This window comes from Diuraphis noxia, unplaced genomic scaffold (genome assembly GCF_037042655.1).
Source record: "Diuraphis noxia isolate RWA-SAM2 unplaced genomic scaffold, SU_Dnox_SAM2 contig0001, whole genome shotgun sequence".
Taxonomy (NCBI): Eukaryota; Metazoa; Arthropoda; class Insecta; order Hemiptera; family Aphididae; genus Diuraphis; species Diuraphis noxia.
The window spans coordinates 65138518-65158200 of NW_028301711.1; the positions used below are offsets into that span (position 1 = coordinate 65138518).

Below are 19683 nucleotides of genomic sequence, written 5' to 3' on the forward strand. Positions count from 1 at the left end.
TCATTTCTCTAATAACCTTTTCAAACACCCCGTTGAACAGACTTACCCCGAGTTCACTGTAGCCGGGTCAGTTATTGAATTTTCTATCTGAGCTTTTATCAAGGTCTCAATAACATTTATTGATACTAAATTTACCAGTATTTATGGAAAATGAATTTCTTTCATAATATTCAGTAGACTCTCTCCCAGTGGTGGTCCTACTTTAGGGGGGGGGGTTGGCTCGCCTTGGTAAATATAAAATATAAAATTACTACATGAAATACATTTTATGACTTCTATTTTTGAGTACTTATTGTATTTAATGTAAAAAATATTTCGCCCCCCTCCCCTTGGAATTGGTCAAAGACCGCCACTGCTCTCTTAATGAATATTATAATACGCTTTCTTGAAGTCCATGAAAAGGGTATGAATCTTTTTATTGAACTCCCAACATTTTTGATACAATTGCCTGATTATTATGAACATTTGGTCCGTCGTGAATCTGTCAGTTCTAAACCCTGCTTGATAGTGCCCTATTATTTTATCTGCTTTTTCTTTTATTCTGTTTAAAACATAATTCGAGAAGACGAGAATATTTTATACGCTACATCGAGCAAGGATATTCCGCGGTAGTTTTTGGAATCTTGTTAATCTCTATTTTGTGAATTGGGAATACTACCGCCACTTTCCAATCATTTAGAAGTTTCTCTGTTTTCTATACTCTATTAATCACTTGCCAGATCCACCGTATTATATCTTCTCCCTTTTTTAAGAGTTAATTTTGTGACTAGTATAATTGGTTAGTACTTGGCATAAGTATGAAATAGAGATAGGACTAAGAAAGAATTGTGTATAATTAGTGTATACAGTATAATATATGCCCTAGTAAAAACCATAAACTATTGAATGTAGGTATTAGGGTGGTCCTTATTTTTGAACTTTGAAATTGTTGATGTAGGACCCCCTCATTTTTTTCATTGTTATCAGAAAATAATTTTGGTTAATTTTGGTCGTGACTACTCACTCCCTTCCCGTGCCCCTGGGGGGTTGAAAAATAGCCAACAAGGGTAGTTTTATCATTTTGTCGACCTAACTAAATAAATATGATACCTAGCGAAAAAATGTATAGAACTTAAATTGTAGAACGTAAAGTTTTCAATAAAAAGTTAAAGTATATTATTTATTTTAAGTCTATTACTTTCGAAGAAAAATAACAAAGTACAACATTAAAATTTTTTTTTACCAAATTGATAATTTGTAGTTATTTGAATATATTTGTTGAACGGATGAAATTATAAAAAAACATTTTCTATAAAAGTTATGTAAAATTAAATTTCTCATTAAAAAGGTTATATGTAAAATATTTATTGGATCCTTCATTGCATTGTTTGAGTCAGATTTATTAAATATTATAAATACTAAGATAAAAAAAAAAAACAGTCATCTTCTAATAAATACATAAAAAAAATATGTTTCTATGCTAATTAATACTAAACTAAACATGTTTTAATACAATTTACACACTTAATTCTTAAATATATATCAAACCAATTATTATTAACTATTTATATTAATTTGAACAATCTTATTTATAAAATTATAATGGGTTTTTCAAATTATTTTTTTTGCAGTCTGGATAATGGCTACGATAGTCACTGACTACTTGCAGTACTAATTGTTTTTGTTCTTCGTTTTTTGTTAACAAATTGTTGTAGTCTTCAATGATTTTTATACCTCTTTCCGCCGCATCATTTACAACATTTAGTTTCTTTACAATATCAAAAGCATTTTTATAAGATTCGTCAAGAGGCCAAGTAGAAGGATCTTTTTGAAGGAAACTAATATCAAAATTGAATCTATTAAAAAATTCATTAGTTTCACTTGATATAAAATGTTCAATTTCATATTTCATAAAATACGCAATAAATTGGTCATTTACTTGAACTCGTTTACACATTCCAGGTGATTCTTTCTCAAGTTTAAGATTTTTAACCATTTTTTTTTTTGTTTCAACTGATATATTGATATCAAAAAAAGCTAAACCAACTGATTCAGGACTTAAATACCATAAATGATTTTTAAATTTATTAAATGAAACTCTTGATATACTATCATCAATTGTTTTATAGTTATAAAGTTTTTTAATAAAATTAAGATCATTATAAGGTGCAGTCGAAGCTAACGTTGCATCAAACCAAGCTTCAATATATACTAAGACCAAAAATATTGAAATGTCACATAACCCTTTCTCTTCTATTTTTGTTAATTTAAATTCATAGCGAAATAAATATATTTTTAGACAATATATTGCCTTAGCCATCCACCTTGCGTGGTGAAAAGCTCCTGGTAAACGGAATGTCTGGTTAGCACCGTGACCAAGGAAAAACAATGTTAGATCTAATAACTCTCTATAGTTATCACGTGGTTGATTTTCAGACAATTTTGATTTGGCATAAAAAACAATATGGTTAATATAAGGTTTGAGGATTTCATTTACTTTTTTATTTTCAATACCTGGTTTAAATTTCGTTTTGTCTATATTTTTCCACTCTTTTTGAAATCTTTTAAAAATGGGTACATCGCAACCTACTGACTTACTCATTTTTTCGTCAAAAACACTACGAAGAACGATTTCAAAAATTTGGTGACGGCATGGCAAATATAGTAAATTTTTTTCCAAAAGTTGTTCCAATAATATGCATGTACCATTTAGTCGACCAGTGTTTACCGCAGTTGTATCGAAACTTAATGCTTTTATCGATTTTTGAATATTCCAATTTAATAATGTATCATAAATTGCAGACGCCTGCTCTTTTCCTGTACCACATTCTAACTCTGGTATTGCAATAATTTTCTCTACATCGTAATATTCTAGCAGCCATTATTAATCTTAAAAAGAACTTAAAAAGAACAATAAATAGAAATAGGTATAAACTATTAAACATATAGAATAAAATTAGAGCTGTTCAAATATTAAACAACGTGACGACGTTGGGACACTCGTACTGTACTAACATACGCTCCACAGTAACTGAGAAATACGTATAAAATCAACTTATTTTATCATACCCATTAAATAATGGACATGATAAGATAAGATAAAACTATTAAACACTCATACTTTGTATCTAATCATATCTCGTACCTATTAAAAGGTATTTATAGTAAATTACTTAACTGAAATTAATATAACAAAATTATAATTTTCTTCAATAATATTAAAATATGTTACAATAGTCCGGTATAACAATAAAATGGACAACTATATGAACTTTTTACATATAACCTTTTTAATGAGAAATTTAATTTTACATAACTTTTATAGAAAATGTTTTTTTATAATTTCATCCGTTCAACAAATATATTCAAATAACTACAAATTATCAATTTGGTAAAAAAAAATTTTAATGTTGTACTTTGTTATTTTTCTTCGAAAGTAATAGACTTACAATAAATAATATACTTTAACTTTTTATTGAAAACTTTACGTTCTACAATTTAAGTTCTATACATTTTTTCGCTAGGTATCATATTTATTTAGTTAGGTCGACAAAATGATAAAACTACCCTTGTTGGCTATTTTTCAACCCCCCAGGGGCACGGGAAGGGAGTGAGTAGTCACGACCAAAATTAACCAAAATTATTTTCTTATAACAATGAAAAAAATGAGGGGGTCTTACATTAAAAATATAAATATTATTTTCTTACTTCTATAAATAAGGACCACCCTAGTAGGTATGCTTACTACTATTCGAGACCGTTAAACAAAATTGAAAACTGTCTAAGATTCTAGATCATATAATATCAGAGAATACAATAGAACAGAATAAAATATTAAAATATCATGACACCTACTTACATTTAGTTTTAAAAGATAATAAAACATAGTTACTGTGGTTATCGAATAATAGTTTATAAGCGTAAACGATTATTTTTATTTACCTTTTGCTTACGAAATACGATTATCAAACAAAATACAAACCAATTTGTTAACCATGAGTTTAATATTACTTTTATACATATAACTCTGGCATTCAACCTCTCGCGATGGGAATTAAAGTGAGTGTTAAAGTGTGAATAATTATAATTTAAAATATTTCATTTAATTTTAACGAACAGGAGAAATTAATTATATACTTAGTACTTACCTATAATTGCGCACTTGGGAAAGGCTTGGACTAACAAAATAGAAAAAATATTTTTAAACTTACATATTATTCACTACCTATGCATATGAATATTGTAATAATTCATGAGTCATAAGCAATAAGTTGAACCGAAAAAGTTATAGCTTAGTAGGAGTTCTATAATACACTGGGTTCGCATGATTTTTTTATTCCATTGTAAACCAAGGTAAAATGAATGTAAGTCATAAGTCCCAAATTTAAAATATTAATTTATAATAATACTAGCGAACTAGACAGACATTGTCCTGCATGATATTTCAAGTGATTAAGATGATATTACGCAAAGAATGAAATGAAAGACAAATAATATAATAATTTCATTATTCTTTATTTTCAAATAACATACATTTTTCTAAAAACAATTCGTAATAATTAATAATGCTGGTTGTAATTTTATCATATTGCGAATCGATGAACAATATTTTTAGTCAATTTGAAGAGTATAAATGAATAAACTTGACGGTTTTTCAAATATAGGCGTGTTCTCACGTAAATATATAATTGGCCATGTGAAAAGACTGGAATTTCTAGATCCAACTTACAAATCGACATTGTTTGACCTTGTGACTTATTAATAGTCACGGCAAACGCCAAGTGAATTGGAAATTGCAGATTTCTGAATGGAATGGGAGGAGTGTTTAAATACAAGAATGCACCGCTCATGGTGCGCATGCGCAATATGGTATCGTCCGCATAACGTAGATATTAGATAACGTGTTGATTACAATTTAAAACAATATTCCAGGTTAGTACATAAAGAAAAGGGATGAATAAAACATTTAAAAGGCTAAAGAAAGTATTTGATGTAGTGAGTTCATTTAACCTGTTCAGTGTTTAAAATAAGATAGAGCAATTAGATACTTTACTGTCACTAGAGAATAATAAACTTGGAATTAGTATATTAGACTTAGAACACACTACTTAGAATACAACTCGGGTAGAAATAAGGTATAAGGGAAAGAAATATATTATTTTGAGAATGAAGTGATTGTAAAATCTGTGATTACTGATTATGATATCGAAGTCGGCCATCTTGCAGCCATTCGGATTCCCTGTCACTAGACGCTTGTATTATCGATTATCAGTGATTTAAGCGGCAAACTTAAATTTTGAATAAATACGATATTATTATTATTTTTTTTTTTAATTACTTTATTTATATTTCCACAATCAGTTACATAAATTTTGAACAATAAGTGAAATTGATGAAATAGATAACTATAACTTTATTGTTATTAAATTATATTTTGAAATATTTTAAATTTATACATTGTGATTATTGTTTTTATTAATATTACTATTGACTAAAACTATTCTATTATTATTAAAATATGTTGTACCTACCATTGACTAAATGTAGCACATTATATTTTGCAATATTTTAAATTTATACATAGTGATTATTGTTTTTATTAATATTACTATTGACTAAAACTATTCTTTTATTATTAAAAATGTTATACCTACACAATAGAATAATAAATATTATTATTATTAGTTAGCTCTTATCAGTTACTAACGTTATGGAGACGATACCATATTGCACATGCGCACCATGAACGGTGCATTCCTGTATTTAAACGCTCCTGGAATGGGGGAGTCTGAAGTATAGATAATACATAATGCATAGGCCATATTGATTATCAGACGTTCTTAGATTTTCTGACTCACTCGACAAAAGAGTTTACACTCCATGATATTTAAAAAATATCCTTCCATGAAATTAATTGAAATTTGAATTTTTTATAACAGAAGTGAATATGTCGTAGGCATATAGTCAAAACAGGCATTTTATTAAATGCCTTGGCATATAATCAAAGAATTTAATTTTTATGCAATTTCACTATCCGCATAGACACTTAGCCAAATGCCTAGTAATTTAATAAAATGACTAGGCATTTAACTAAATGCTTATTTAAAGTCAGGCAAATAATAAAAATGAAACATTTTGTGTTATTTTAATGTTTTTAAACATTTAACTGTATTTTCTATTAATAATTTATTGTTATTTTATGTATATAAAATAATCTATGTATTATTTATTAATATGTAAAACTCATAGGTATATGAAATATATTTAAGTTCGTGCACATTGATACAATTGTTTTCAAAATTAAATCATAAATATATATAGATAATTACTAATTATTAACTAAAATACTATTAAATCGGTGGACTGGTTATTAACGAAAGTTAAACTTCAATAATTAACACTTAAAGTAACAAAAGAAAACTTATAACAATTAGACTTAACTTCTTAAGTCAACGTTAAACGCACGATTCAAATCCCACAATGCAAGTAATATAGAATATCGTTTATCACTTATCAGTGTTCTGTGCTATAACACGCATGGCAAAACACACAAACCATGGAAGAAAAGATAACTTTTTTGCTGAATAGGATAGAAGATACGTTTTTTATATTGCCGTCTCTCTTCTTTATTCGGAAACGCTGCCCGCTATGTAACTAGTATATACAGGGCCTATCCATTATGTATTATCTATGGTCTGAAGGGATCATTGAGATTCGTGATAGGAGAACAAATTTACCGTTCAAAGTTATAGCTTTAAGAACATTGCTTATAATTTTTTATTATGACTAATCTTGAACTCTTGCATAGCTTAAGTGCATTTAAATGTGTGCCCCAAAAAAAAGAAGAATCTACTTTGTTCTACTGCAATTGACAAATTAATTCAATCATATACATTCTTTTGTTCATCAGTGAGTAGTTGCTCATTATTTTTAACGAAAGTAGTTAAAGAGACCGTATCGAACTGTTTTTTGCGCTGAATCTGTTAATAATGTTTGTTGCTGAGTGGTTAGGTTAGGGCATACCAAAATGAATGATTGGAATATTCGAAATCAGAAAACAATTATTTTCAATCTTTATAAACACCTTGTTATATATTTCTGGCAAAAAATCTTGATCAGCGTTCTGAATACGGTGTAGAATGCCGTCGCTCATGGAATCTTTATATTTGTCTCAAAGGACAAAAGCTTGAAAAACATGCCGTCAATAATATAATGGTGAATAACTGGAGAATTTGATGAATAGAGGAACTCAATGCTGCATCTGCAAGTCTAATATCTCAATGGTTGTCATCTTCCAGTAAATGGAATTCACGACATGTATCATGATATTTGTCGTACAAAATACCATTGACTTCTCGCAAGTAGTGGAAGGACGTCGGTCCAGGAAAATTAACCAATAATAAACTCAAAAAGAGACATTCACGTTGTTTTGGATGAACTGTGTATAATCAGCCTAATGTATTTCACATAAATATGCTGTTGTATCCTTCAACCGGAACACCTCGCTTTCGCGGTTCTCACTTTTTTGATTTTTTGTACCATGCAAAATATCGTGGTATATTAGTATACATTAATGTCTTAGTGAATTGACTGGGAATATCTGGTTGGCTACATAGTTAGAAAAACTCAGTTACTATGGTTTTTGGGAGAAATGATGCATGTTGTAGAGCAATCACTTCCATGAAATAAACACGCTGTCCATTTTCAAAGTACATGGTCAAATGTATAACAGTAGGGTCTCTTTCGTGTATCGAAAAACTCAAAATACGCCTAACTACTTCATTGATGCTGATGTATCCGCCGTATCCGCTCATTTGATACCGTGTTATTTCATAGTTTTTGTTAACATTTTGAACAGTAAATACAGCCATATCACTGCCCTTTTGGCCATATTTGCAAATATATTTTATGGAATTTACCGACCTGCAGAGTTAAATGTTTATGTGCGCTTTATAGATTTTACACAGCAATGGTGAATACGGAACTAGTCAGTTACTGTCAATGTCAACTGTTGTACCGTTTAAAATGCGTAATTGATGTGATTGATCACCATAATCAGTGTCTCTACGACTATACAATAGATAACCATCGATAACCATCGATATCAATGATTGTATCATGTATACAATTTTTTGGAAAACTTCTCGTACCATTTCCATTGTCCATGCGCGGCAAGGTAAAACGGCCGGTAGGCGCGTGTCGATCGCGGCCTACTTTTCATGGACCACACTATAGTATTCATTTATATTCGAGACGGTCGAATAGGATGCCTACAGTATAGTTAGGTTAATTTTAATACGCCATTGGTAGAACCAGGTGGTTTCGGTGCACCCTCAAAATATCCTATGCATCAAAATATCCCTCGTTCAAAATATCCCCCGTTAACAATATCCCCGTTACAAATATCCCCCGTTAAAAATATCCCCGTTACAAATATCCTACGTTGAAAATAACCACGTTACAAATATCCCAATTAAATATATCCTATATTAAAAATATCTCCAGTAGTATTATCCCTTATTTTATAACAATATACATAAAAAAAGATTTTTAAACTTTAAACTTTTTTTTACTTCTCATCAATTAGGTTATAGTTATATTAACATACATATTATTTGTAAATCATAGTGTATAATGAATATAAGTAGAATTCAATATAATAGCCATATAACACAGAACACTTTTAACATTATTTTTGAAATAAAATATACATATAAAAGATTTTTTAAAATAAAAAATTACACGCAATGCCTTTTAAATAGTTAAGTACAGTAACATGTTCATAATTAAGAACCACTTCTTTTAATTGTTTATCTAATTTCTCGTAAATTTTCTTTTTTTTTAACGGGTAGCTCACCAGACATGTATTTTTCAATTTTTGCTTCTTGAAGGCCTACATAATTGTAATATAATCATAACGTAATTGTAATAATATTACTTAAATAAAAAGAAAATGAATAATAATTGTATATTTTATTTACCTTGCTCTAATTGGAGACACTTGATAAATTTCCATATCGATGCATGATGAGCTCCTAGAGATCCATTAAAGGCATGGTGCCACCGCTCAACGGCATTGTTTGTGCGAGGCTTATTGTCAATAACTGATTGATAACAATTCCATAAATCAATATTAAAATGTGCTCCTCTTCGTCCTCTTCACCCTAAACGTCCAATCCACGTGTCTTCAAAATACATTATTATAGATTCTAATAGTTCTTCATTTTGTATATAATATTTTGATTCAATAAGCTCATCAAAGGCTTCGATTACTTTATTTAGTGGTATAAATGACAATGAACAAAGAAGTCGAACTTGTAATGCAAATTCAGAATCTTGAACCATATTTTATCTGTAGGCCACTATTTTGTATTTTCCTCCAAACACACTGAGTAAAATTAAAAAAGCAACCTCTAATAACCGCCGTTGGGAATTCTTCTTTAAAAGTTGATATAAAAGCATTTTCAAAGTCAACCATTAACATATATGGCTTCAGATTTGGTTTCTTAGTTTTTAAAAATTTAAAAATTTCTGAATACGTTTCTTTTGTTCGGTCAGTCATTAAAATATAAATTAAAGGATATGTATGAATTCTACTTATATTCATTATACACTATGATTTACAAATAGTATGTATGTTACTATAACTATAACCTAATTGATGAGAAGTTAAAAAAAGTTTAAAGTTTAAAAATCTTTTTTTATGTATATTGTTATAAATTAAGGGATAATATTACTGGAGATATTTTGAATATAGGATATTTTTAATTGGGATATTTGTAACGTGGATATTTTCAACGTAGGATATTTGTAACGGGGATATTTTTAACGGGGGATATTTTGAACGAGGGATATTTTGATGCATGGGATATTTTGAGAGGGAACCGGTGGTTTCTAGGTTGAGTTGTTGTTGTAATTGTATGGCCACACGTTTGGGGTTTTGTCGGAGGTGAAGAACATAGTATCATCGGCGAAAAGTGAGAGGTAAGCTTTTGGAGTCATTAATATAGATCAGGTGTAGAGTTGGGGATAGGCAGGATCCTTGAGGTACCCTTGCGAGGATGTTCAGCTGGAAAAAAGCAGTTCTCATTTCCATTCCCAAACCACGCAAAGACCACTAACTACCCGAAAACTACCGACCCATTGTGCTACTATCCTCATTATCTAAAATCTACGAAACGTCTCATTCTCGCTCTCCTTCAAAACAATCTCCGAGACAAAATCCTCCCTGAACAATTTGCCTTCAGACCTGAACACTCAACTACTTTACAACTAATCAAACTTCCTCACCAACTTAACCAGAACTTTAACGACAAAGTTAACACCACTTCCATCTTTCTTGACGTGGAGAAGCTTTCGATCGAGTCTGGCACAAAGATCTCCTTAACAAAATTTCTCAAATCAACATTCCGACTGAAATCGTTAAAATCATTGAATACTTACTGACCTCACCTTCATCACTAAAATCGAAAACTCATTCTCATACTCAACAATAAGTCTCCGATTTGCACCTGTAATATACCCGTTTGTGTTGTGTATTTATTGTTGATTGGTTACAAGTTTGTTATTATGACGAGCCATCATCGCACCGTTGTCTAATATTTGTCATTAGTTCGGCGTGAATTTTCCTCGTCATATCGTTGAAACATAATCAAGTACAACCTGCTATGTGTATAGCGTGACGGTCCTGAAAAGGACATTTTATGTTATTACTCCGTTACAATATTCTGAAACAGAGTATTGTATTGTACTATTGTATAGTATTGTATAGTATAGTATTGTTCGGAGTATTTTGATTTTTAAACATCAAATTTCAGATAAATACATAGTTCATTAGGTAGCTAGATAGCTAAATGAATTTAAAGTTTTAAATTTTTGATGAGCTGTTCAGTAGACTAATAATTTGAATAATTTTCTTTTATACTCTTGTAAAATATTTTCAATATTTTCTAAAATGTTTAGGTAAATTGTTTTTGAAATAATAGTTTCTTATGCTAAATTAATATTATATATTATAATATATATATATTATATATATTATCGGTATGCATGAGAACGTAAATTATAATGATGTTTGTTATATTCAAATTATTCACTTGTATACCTCTTAATTTAAATAACAGGTTAATTTTTGTTTTTTACGCCTGTGTTGCATTAAATTTCATGCTTATTCAATAATATATTATTTTTCATATAGAAAGAAACGAAGATCAACATGTCCGGGCATTTGTATTCGTTTACGGACACGTTGACGCCGCAGGACCAACAATTCTTCGAGTTAGTAAAGAGTTGCAATTTACCGGCAATCGAAAACTATTTGACAAACAATAGTGTGAATATCAATATGAAATTCCAGGGAGACACACCGTTGTATCTAGCTATACAGAACCAATGTGAACCCCTAGTCGATTTAATCCTCCAACAAAAAGGCGAGTACCTAAATCTTCACTATAAAACAATAGACGCAAAATGTTGACTTTACTTAGATCATACAAGGTATTTCAAAGTAAAAAAAATCCAAATAAATAACTAGTAGAAAGCTCATAAATCACAATTAATCTAAAGAATAATAATATTTTTGAATTTCAACAGTTTAACTAAAATTCATCATCTATATAGGTACGTTTAAATATCTAATTTTACCGAATATCAATTGTTCATGAAAAAAAAAATAAACCTCTCACATATAATACTAATACTATGATATATGTATACAATATTAATACTATATATATGTATATAAATAATTAAAAAAAAAAAATTTTAATGTCTATAATCTATAAATATACGGACACGTTGACGCCGCAGGACCAACAATTCTTCGAGTTAGTAAAGAGTTGCAATTTACTGGCAATCGAAAACTATTTGACAACCAATAGTGTGAATATCAATATGAAATTCCAGGGAGACACACCATTGCATCTAGCTATACAGAACCAATGTGAACCCCTAGTCGATTTATTTCTCCAACAAAAAGGCAATAATATAATATTACAATTACTCAAAAAGAGACAACTTATTCAGAAATTTTACCAAAAATAAATAAATAAATAAATTTTAAAAATATTTGTTATACATTTTAAGTAGCCAGTAGGTACCTATCTACAGTTACTTTTCATTTAATTACCGCAGAAACTACCAAAATTACAATTTTCCCTTATTGGCAAAAGTTTCAAACTATTTTTACATTTTTGAATTATTTATACCCATACAAATCTATAAGTTATTTTTCAGTTGAATGTTAGAAACATTTTACTTTCATAGGTAAGATTGAATACAGTAGAACTTCGATTATCCAAACCTCCGTTATTCGAACCCTTTTTTTTTTTTGTATTTAATCCGTGGATTGGTTTACAGTAAATGTTCTCTCCATGATTCTCTGTCTTGTGCTTTAACTTTAAGTCGTTTGTATGAATTGACTCTTGCATCTTTTATTATTTGACTTATGTAACACGTTCTTGGCCTTCCTCTTCCGCGTTTCCCTTCTATCATACCTTCCAGTATGAAGCTATGGAGTTCTTCATTGTGTCTTAACATATGACTTATCATATGCCATCGTCTTGATCTTAAACTTTTTGGCAATGTTTTTTTCTCTTTGACTTAATCTAATATTTCTTCGTTTGTTTTAAATTCCGTCCATTTTATTTTCTCCATTTTACGCCATCCCCACATTTCAAAAGCGTCTAGAGTGATTTCATCTTTTTTGTTCATCGTCCATGTTTCACAACCATATAATGCTGTACTCCACACGTATGTTTTAATTAAACGTTTTCTCGTTCTTAGATCTACATTTATAGATGTTAGTAATTTACTCTTAAGTATGAATGCCTTTTTTGCTTGACTTATTCTTCTTTTTATATCCTTTTTTGATCTTCCTTCATTATCTATTATGCTTCCTAAATATTTCTTTGATCTATTAATTGTTCTATTATTTTTCCATTTAGGGATATATTAATTTTTGGTTCATTTTGTTTACTACATATCATTACTTTTGTTTTTCCCGTATTTATATTTAATTTTAATTTTATAAAATATATGTTATCCATTTCAATAAGTGCTGTTTGTAAATAGTTTTCAGATGTGACGAGCATAACTATGTCATCTGTAAATCGTATCATTGATATTAATATACCTCCTATTACTACTACTATCATTTGTTTTATTTCTCTTATCGCTTGTTCCACGTAGACATTAAATAAAGATGGCGACAGTGGACGTCCTTGCCTTACTCCTTTTTGTATATTAGCAGTCTTTGTAGTGGAGTTGATTTTAATTTCGGCTTCTTAATTTTTATATATTGCATGTAGGATGTTTCTGTCTTTGATGTCTATTCCAACATTTTCCATTATATTAAATAGTATTTTCCAATTGACATTATCAAAAGCTTTTTCTAAATCTAGAAAAGCCATAAAGGTTTTCTTTTGTCTATCTAATTGTTTTTCTAATATTAATCTTCTTCTTCTTCTTTCTCAGCTTTTACTGTCCTTGAAGGACTTTCGCTGCCTCTACTACTTTTTTCCAAGTATCTCTGTCAATACTATCTTCTAAAGTTAATCTCTGGGCGCACTTGTTTATATCTTCTTTAACCCTGTCTATCTATCTATCTAAGATATTAATCTTAGGCTTAGTATTGCTTCTCTGGTGCCTTTGTTTTTTCGAAAACCATATTGATCATAATCTAGTTGTTCTTCAATTCTATTTACAATTCTTTTACTTATAATTATTGTTAGGAGTTTAGAAGCATGTGCCATGTGATATTAGGCTTAAGGTTCTGAAGTTATTACATTGATCTGCCTCTGATTTTTTGGTAATAGACAATAGTACTAGTGTGCTTTTGTTAAAGTCTTTTTGAGCATTCCCTGTGTTGTATATATCGTGTATTAGTTCTTCTTTTGTTTTTGTGCCGACTTATTGTAGTAATTCTGTGTTTATATTATCTGGTCCCGGTGCTTTGTTTGCTTTTATAATTTTTAATGCATATTCGAATTCTGATCTTAAAATATTTGTAGTCATCATGTTTCCTTGTAAGTCTACATTTATTTGCATTCGGATAAATGGTTCGGGATCATTTTCCTCATATTTCTACATATTCTTTCCATCGGTCAGCTATTTTTTCTTCTTCAATTAGTATATTTCCATCTTTATCTTTGATGTATGCACATTTTGTTTTTCTTTCTCCAAAATATGTTTTTATTATTTTGTAGGCTTTGTCTTGCATTCTTCATTGTGGTTTCTACTTCTTTACATCGTGATTCACTCCATTGTTCTTTTGCACGTCTCGCTTCTCTATTTATCTTATTTCTCAGTGTTCTATATTTTCTTATACTATCTGGATAATTTTTATTTTTAAGCGTTCTTCTTTTTTGTATGTCGTTAATTATTTCTTGAGTTATCCACTTTTGTTTGGGGTCTTGTTTTTTTCTTTCTAAGAAGCTTTCTGCTGCTAAGGTAATGGATTCCTTTATCTGATGCCAACGATTCTCTATAGATATTTCATTTATTTCAAAGTTGAGGTACTTTTGGCAGTTGATTTGTTCGTCACATTTATTTTGATATTTTTCTGTTATTTCTGTTTTTTTTTAGTTTTTCTAAGTTCCATTTGTGGTATTTCTTATTTGGCTTATTTTTTTTTTTTTTTGAATTTTAGGTCACATTTCATCATTAAAAGATTATGGTCGCTGTTAATGTCTGCACCTGGGTATGTTTTGCATGGTTTGACTTGATTCTTGAATCTATTTCTGACTAGTATAAAATCTATTTGGTATCTTCCAAGATCTCCAGGCATCTTCCACGTGTATCGTCTTCTTTTATGATTGTCGAATAAAATGTTAGAAATAACCAACTTATGTTGTCTGCAGAACTCCAGTAGTCGGTCACCTCTATCATTCCTTTTCCTAATCCATAATTTCCAACTTCTCTTCCATCTGATCCTTCACTAATGACTGCATTGAAATCACCAATTATGATGAGATTTTCCTTTTGTTTTGTTAGTTTTAAAAATTCTTCCATATCTTCGTAAATTTTTTCAACTTCTTCAATGTCATCATTTGATGTAGGCATATATACTTGTAATAGTATCATGTAATTTAGGTATGATCTTAATTTTACCATTGTTAATCTATCAGAAATTGTGGCTTGTCCGATAACTGATTGTGCCCATTTTTCGTTTAATACCACTGCCACTCCGGCTTTTTCTGATTGTTTCCCTTAGTGTATTATTCTGTACAGGTCTGATGTAAAATCACCATTTCCACCCCATCTTGTTCCACCAATACCTAATATTTCTATATTTTGTCTATCCATTTCAATTTTTACATTTTCTAATTTTCCTGTCTGTAACATTGTTCTGGCATTCTATGTTCCTATTTTAATTTGCATGTACAATTTGGACCGAATACGAGATAAAAAATTTAACTACAGTATAATATTTGAAAAAATTGATTATAATTTAATAGAGATAGCTATTGCTATAATATATAGAGAAATATTTATTATTTTAATTTTTTGCAATAAATGTGTAAAAATAAAAGATACGTTAATTATGTTTATAATAATTGCATTTACTTAACCAAAATATGTTATATTTCGAGATTTTTTTCTTATTTATACCATCTTATGTGAGATTAATTTAGTCCACAGTAGATTAAAATGAAGTGTGAATTAATTAAGTATTGTTCTACTAATACATTTTGGATTTAATGAAAGTGTTATTTTCATATTGACTATTTTTTTTAAACACTAAGTCTTGTCAAAATTATTAAATATTTGTTATAGTGTTTTGAAAATTACTACTAAAGTGCTTGAGTATATTAATCTACTTAATCTATGTATCTATGAAGATATAGATGATTACTTAATTTTTTTTTTGAATCACAGCGGCCGCAACATTGTAAGCGAAATAGGTGCAAATTGGTCCCATGGCTCCCGCCTCCTGACCAGCCCTGTCTATACCTCTAATAATTAATATCTAGTTTTATTTGCAAATCAACTTCCCAATCTGTATTATTATAATTTAGTAAAGAATATTGTAGCGATATTGTATTCGAGGCTATATTTCCCAATTCTCTGGAAATCAGAAAATCGTGATTTATATTTTATTTTATTTCTCTTTGGCTCGCCGTCCTAAATTTATATCCTTCGACTTAGCTTTTTTAAGATTCTTAGGAAAATGTACCTAAATAAAGTTGATTGTAAACACCCAAACACTTGTTTGAATATGCTATTCCGATGTTTGGAAACTTGAATGCATCAAGTACCTGATTACCTAAACCCCAAAATTCGAATAATGATTTGGGGAATAAGTGCTGCCGGAAAGTTATCTACCTAATCTATATAGCCATGACATATTGTTGATTATGACTAATATTTTTATAACTATTAAATATAATTATTTATACAAATATGATAGGATGACACACTTTTTTCGCATAGAATTGTGTTTGGTATGTAATTATTATTATTGAATTCAATACAGCTGATGTTCTACTTTTTACTTTTAACTCTTCAAAATAGTAATTTGATTCAATTTTTTACCGAAAAAGATATTAAAGTCAAAAATTCTAGAATTTTTAGTAATTCAAAATGTGATCACAGATAAAAATACTCATCGCAAAAATTAATACATTCATAGGTACATGAATTAAGAATAAATACAATATACATGTGTATTTTTATACAGTAAAACTTGTTAACATTATTAAAAAAATTAAGTCATCAACTACCTTTATTTGTAACTTCGAATAGGTATCTACTTGATGATTTTTATTAGGTACCAGTTTGACTTTTGTGACATTTTAAATTACGCTACGTATAGATTCGTGGTAGTGTGGTACAGTAAACCCATCATTTCAAGTCAAAATATATCCTACTTGTTTAAGAATTATAGAAATTATAAAAAAAATTTTCCACCTTAACAAAATTAATCACTCGCCTAATATTGTTTAGTATAACTGCCAAAATTTGGTCCTGATGCAATAATAGCTGGTACTATATAATATAACATAAACTGCAGGTGTGGTAATTGGTGATTCGATGCTGTTGGCGATCACGTGCGACAACCTTAAGCTGCTGGATCGACTTCTGGAATTCGAGGAGATCAATGGCAAAGCCAAAATTCATGGCAGAGCCAGTGGGTGGAAAAAGATAGAGTCGAATACCTTTGGCCCTTCTGACGACTACGATTCGGAAGAGTTCCCACAATTTATGACGCCACTGTTGTTGGCTACACAATGCGGTCTGTATGAGACGGTAGAATATTTGCTGAACCACGGCCACACGCTGGACAGACCGCACCCACCGCGATGCACTTGTGATGAACGGTGCGCAGCCGCGGCCAAGCGTGGTGAGGTGGTTACCGATAGCTGTGAACGGTTAAATGCGTACTGGGCTATCAGCAATCCGACGTTTATATGCACCACGTCCACCAGCGCCGATCCAGTACTCAGATGCTTCCAGTTGCGTGACGAACTGATGAGGTGTGGATCCGAAGAACTTGTGTACAAGGCCACCTACACGTCAATGGCCGAACAGGTGAGTATCAAAAGTTTCGTGCATTTAGGAAGCACAATAAGCTCTTAAAACATCCGAAAATATTGTGTCCGAGTGTCTGACCGTTATACTAAAATTAAATTTAACTAGTTGAGTTAAAGAATAAAAATAACTTTTTAATTTCTATACCTATTTTGTATATGCTATAATAATAATCAAATACATTTATTTTATTTAACCATATAATGTAAATATTCACTATTTTACAATTAAAACTCTTAAAAAAAGTGAGCCGTCACGAGGCACCTGATGGAGTCAAACATTGAAAATTATTCGTACGTTGAGTGCTTTTTATGCTTTCCGCGCATAATCTTATTCAGAGCATCACTATGCCGACAAACGGATTCGCCTGTCACATTAGATGTTTCATATCAAAAACTAAATCTACACTTACATTCTGCTGCAGGTAACACAATTTGCGGTTGATATGATAGTGAATTGTAGGACGTCAGAGGAAGTGAAGATAATGTTGCGAAATCGAGACGGATGCAAGTTTAGAGGAGAGTTTCCGTATCCTAGGTTGATAACGGCTATGGACTATAAGCAAAAGAAGTTCGTGGCGCATACCAATATCCAACATGTGTTGGAGACGGCGTGGCTGGGTGATTGGATCGAGTGGAAGTCCTACTCGGTGCTGTGGAAGTTGGCATACCTCCTAATGAGGTTCTTCATGCTACCTGTCATGGTGGTGCTTGGCATGTTGGCACCCAATTCGAAGTGGAACCAGGTCAATCGGTTGCCGATCAACCGGATGTTTAACAGCCTGGTCGTGTATTTGGTGTTTCTGGTATTGCTGTTCGTGCATTCGAACGCTGACAAGTTCATGGCACGAAGGGGTGTGCAAGAGTTAAGCACTTGGTTGCTGATCGCCGTGTTTTTACTTGGCCACGGGGTTGAGAAGATAAAGCTTCGGATGCAGCAGGGCCCGGAGAGATTCTTCAGAAACTTATGGAACGTGTTCGACACGGTAAAACTAACACTCTTCACGCTGGCGTTCCTGTGCTGGGCGGTGGAGAGCGCTCTAGCCTTGGCCGGCTATATGTCTGACGACTTGGACCGAAAATACTGGCACTGGGCTGACCCGCAATTGGTAGCTGAGGCTCTATTCGCCGTGGCCACCGTTATGGCTTACATGCGTCTGCTGTTCCTGTGCCAGCTCAACTGTGACATTGGACCAATGCAGGTGTCTCTAGGAAAGGTGCTGTACGACTTCGCGAAGTTCACCACGTTCCTGGTCATCATTATGGCGGCGTTCACGTGCGGTCTAGGTACATACTACGCTTATTATGCAGGCATGACGCATAGGGACCGTGATACTGGTGAGATGGTCCGGCAGGAGGACTCGTTTATCGCCGTCAGCGACACGTTTAAGACGCTGTTCTGGGGTATATTCTGCATGACTTCGCTAGACGCGCCCAACGTGGTGGTTGATAACATGGTGGTCGCCACCGGTGGCGTGGATACAGCTGTCCAGCCACATCACTTCACCCAGCTAGTGGGTTACGGACTGTTTGCTGTGTTCGAGGTACTCATGGTCATCGTCATGATGAACATGTTGGTCGCCGCCATGTCAGACACATTTCAGCGGGTGGCTGACAACGCTGAATATGAGTGGCTTTTTGGCCGAACCCAGGTGTACGTCAGCTATATGTTGCTGGATGACATGCCACCACCATTCAACCTGTTGCCCACAGCCAGCTGGCTGCAACTTGTCGCTAAGCGGTGGGGCGATGGATATAGCCACTTGCCAGATGACAATAGTAAGAGCGGCCACGACGTAGACGACAACCGGATGAAGCAGGATGCCGCTGAGTTCCAGGAGCTCATGACCGTTATCATCAAACGGTATTTTACACATAGTGCACACGTTGACTAACCTAGCTGCTGCTGCTCACTTTGCCGATGTTTTTGATTTGAAACATTTTCTTTTTTCTTTTTCTTTTTTCTTTTTTCGCCATAATTTGTGTTCGCCATAAATAAATTATTCGTTACACTTGTACAGTTTACACCAAATTATTTCTCTTCACATTCTAAATAGCTATGATATTATGAAATTTAATTATTTTCTAGATGTATAATTCAAATCTTTTAACAAAATACGTAAATTCCGATTTTGTAAAAAGGTGATTTTTAGTGTGATATAGCATGTTTAATTTT

At 31.5% G+C, this 19683-nt stretch overlaps 1 protein-coding gene across 1 annotated transcript; it reads left to right on the top strand.

Moving 5' to 3' along the window:
* Positions 1–4026: 4026 nt before the first annotated feature.
* On the top strand, positions 4027–19402 carry LOC107168790 (short transient receptor potential channel 6-like). Its single transcript, XM_015518314.2, has 4 exons — positions 4027–4038; positions 11177–11408; positions 16991–17508; positions 17933–19402. The coding sequence occupies exons 1-4, from the start codon at positions 4027–4029 to the stop codon at positions 19400–19402; spliced, it is 2232 nt and encodes a 743-aa protein (XP_015373800.2).
* The last annotated feature ends 281 nt before the right edge of the window (positions 19403–19683 follow it).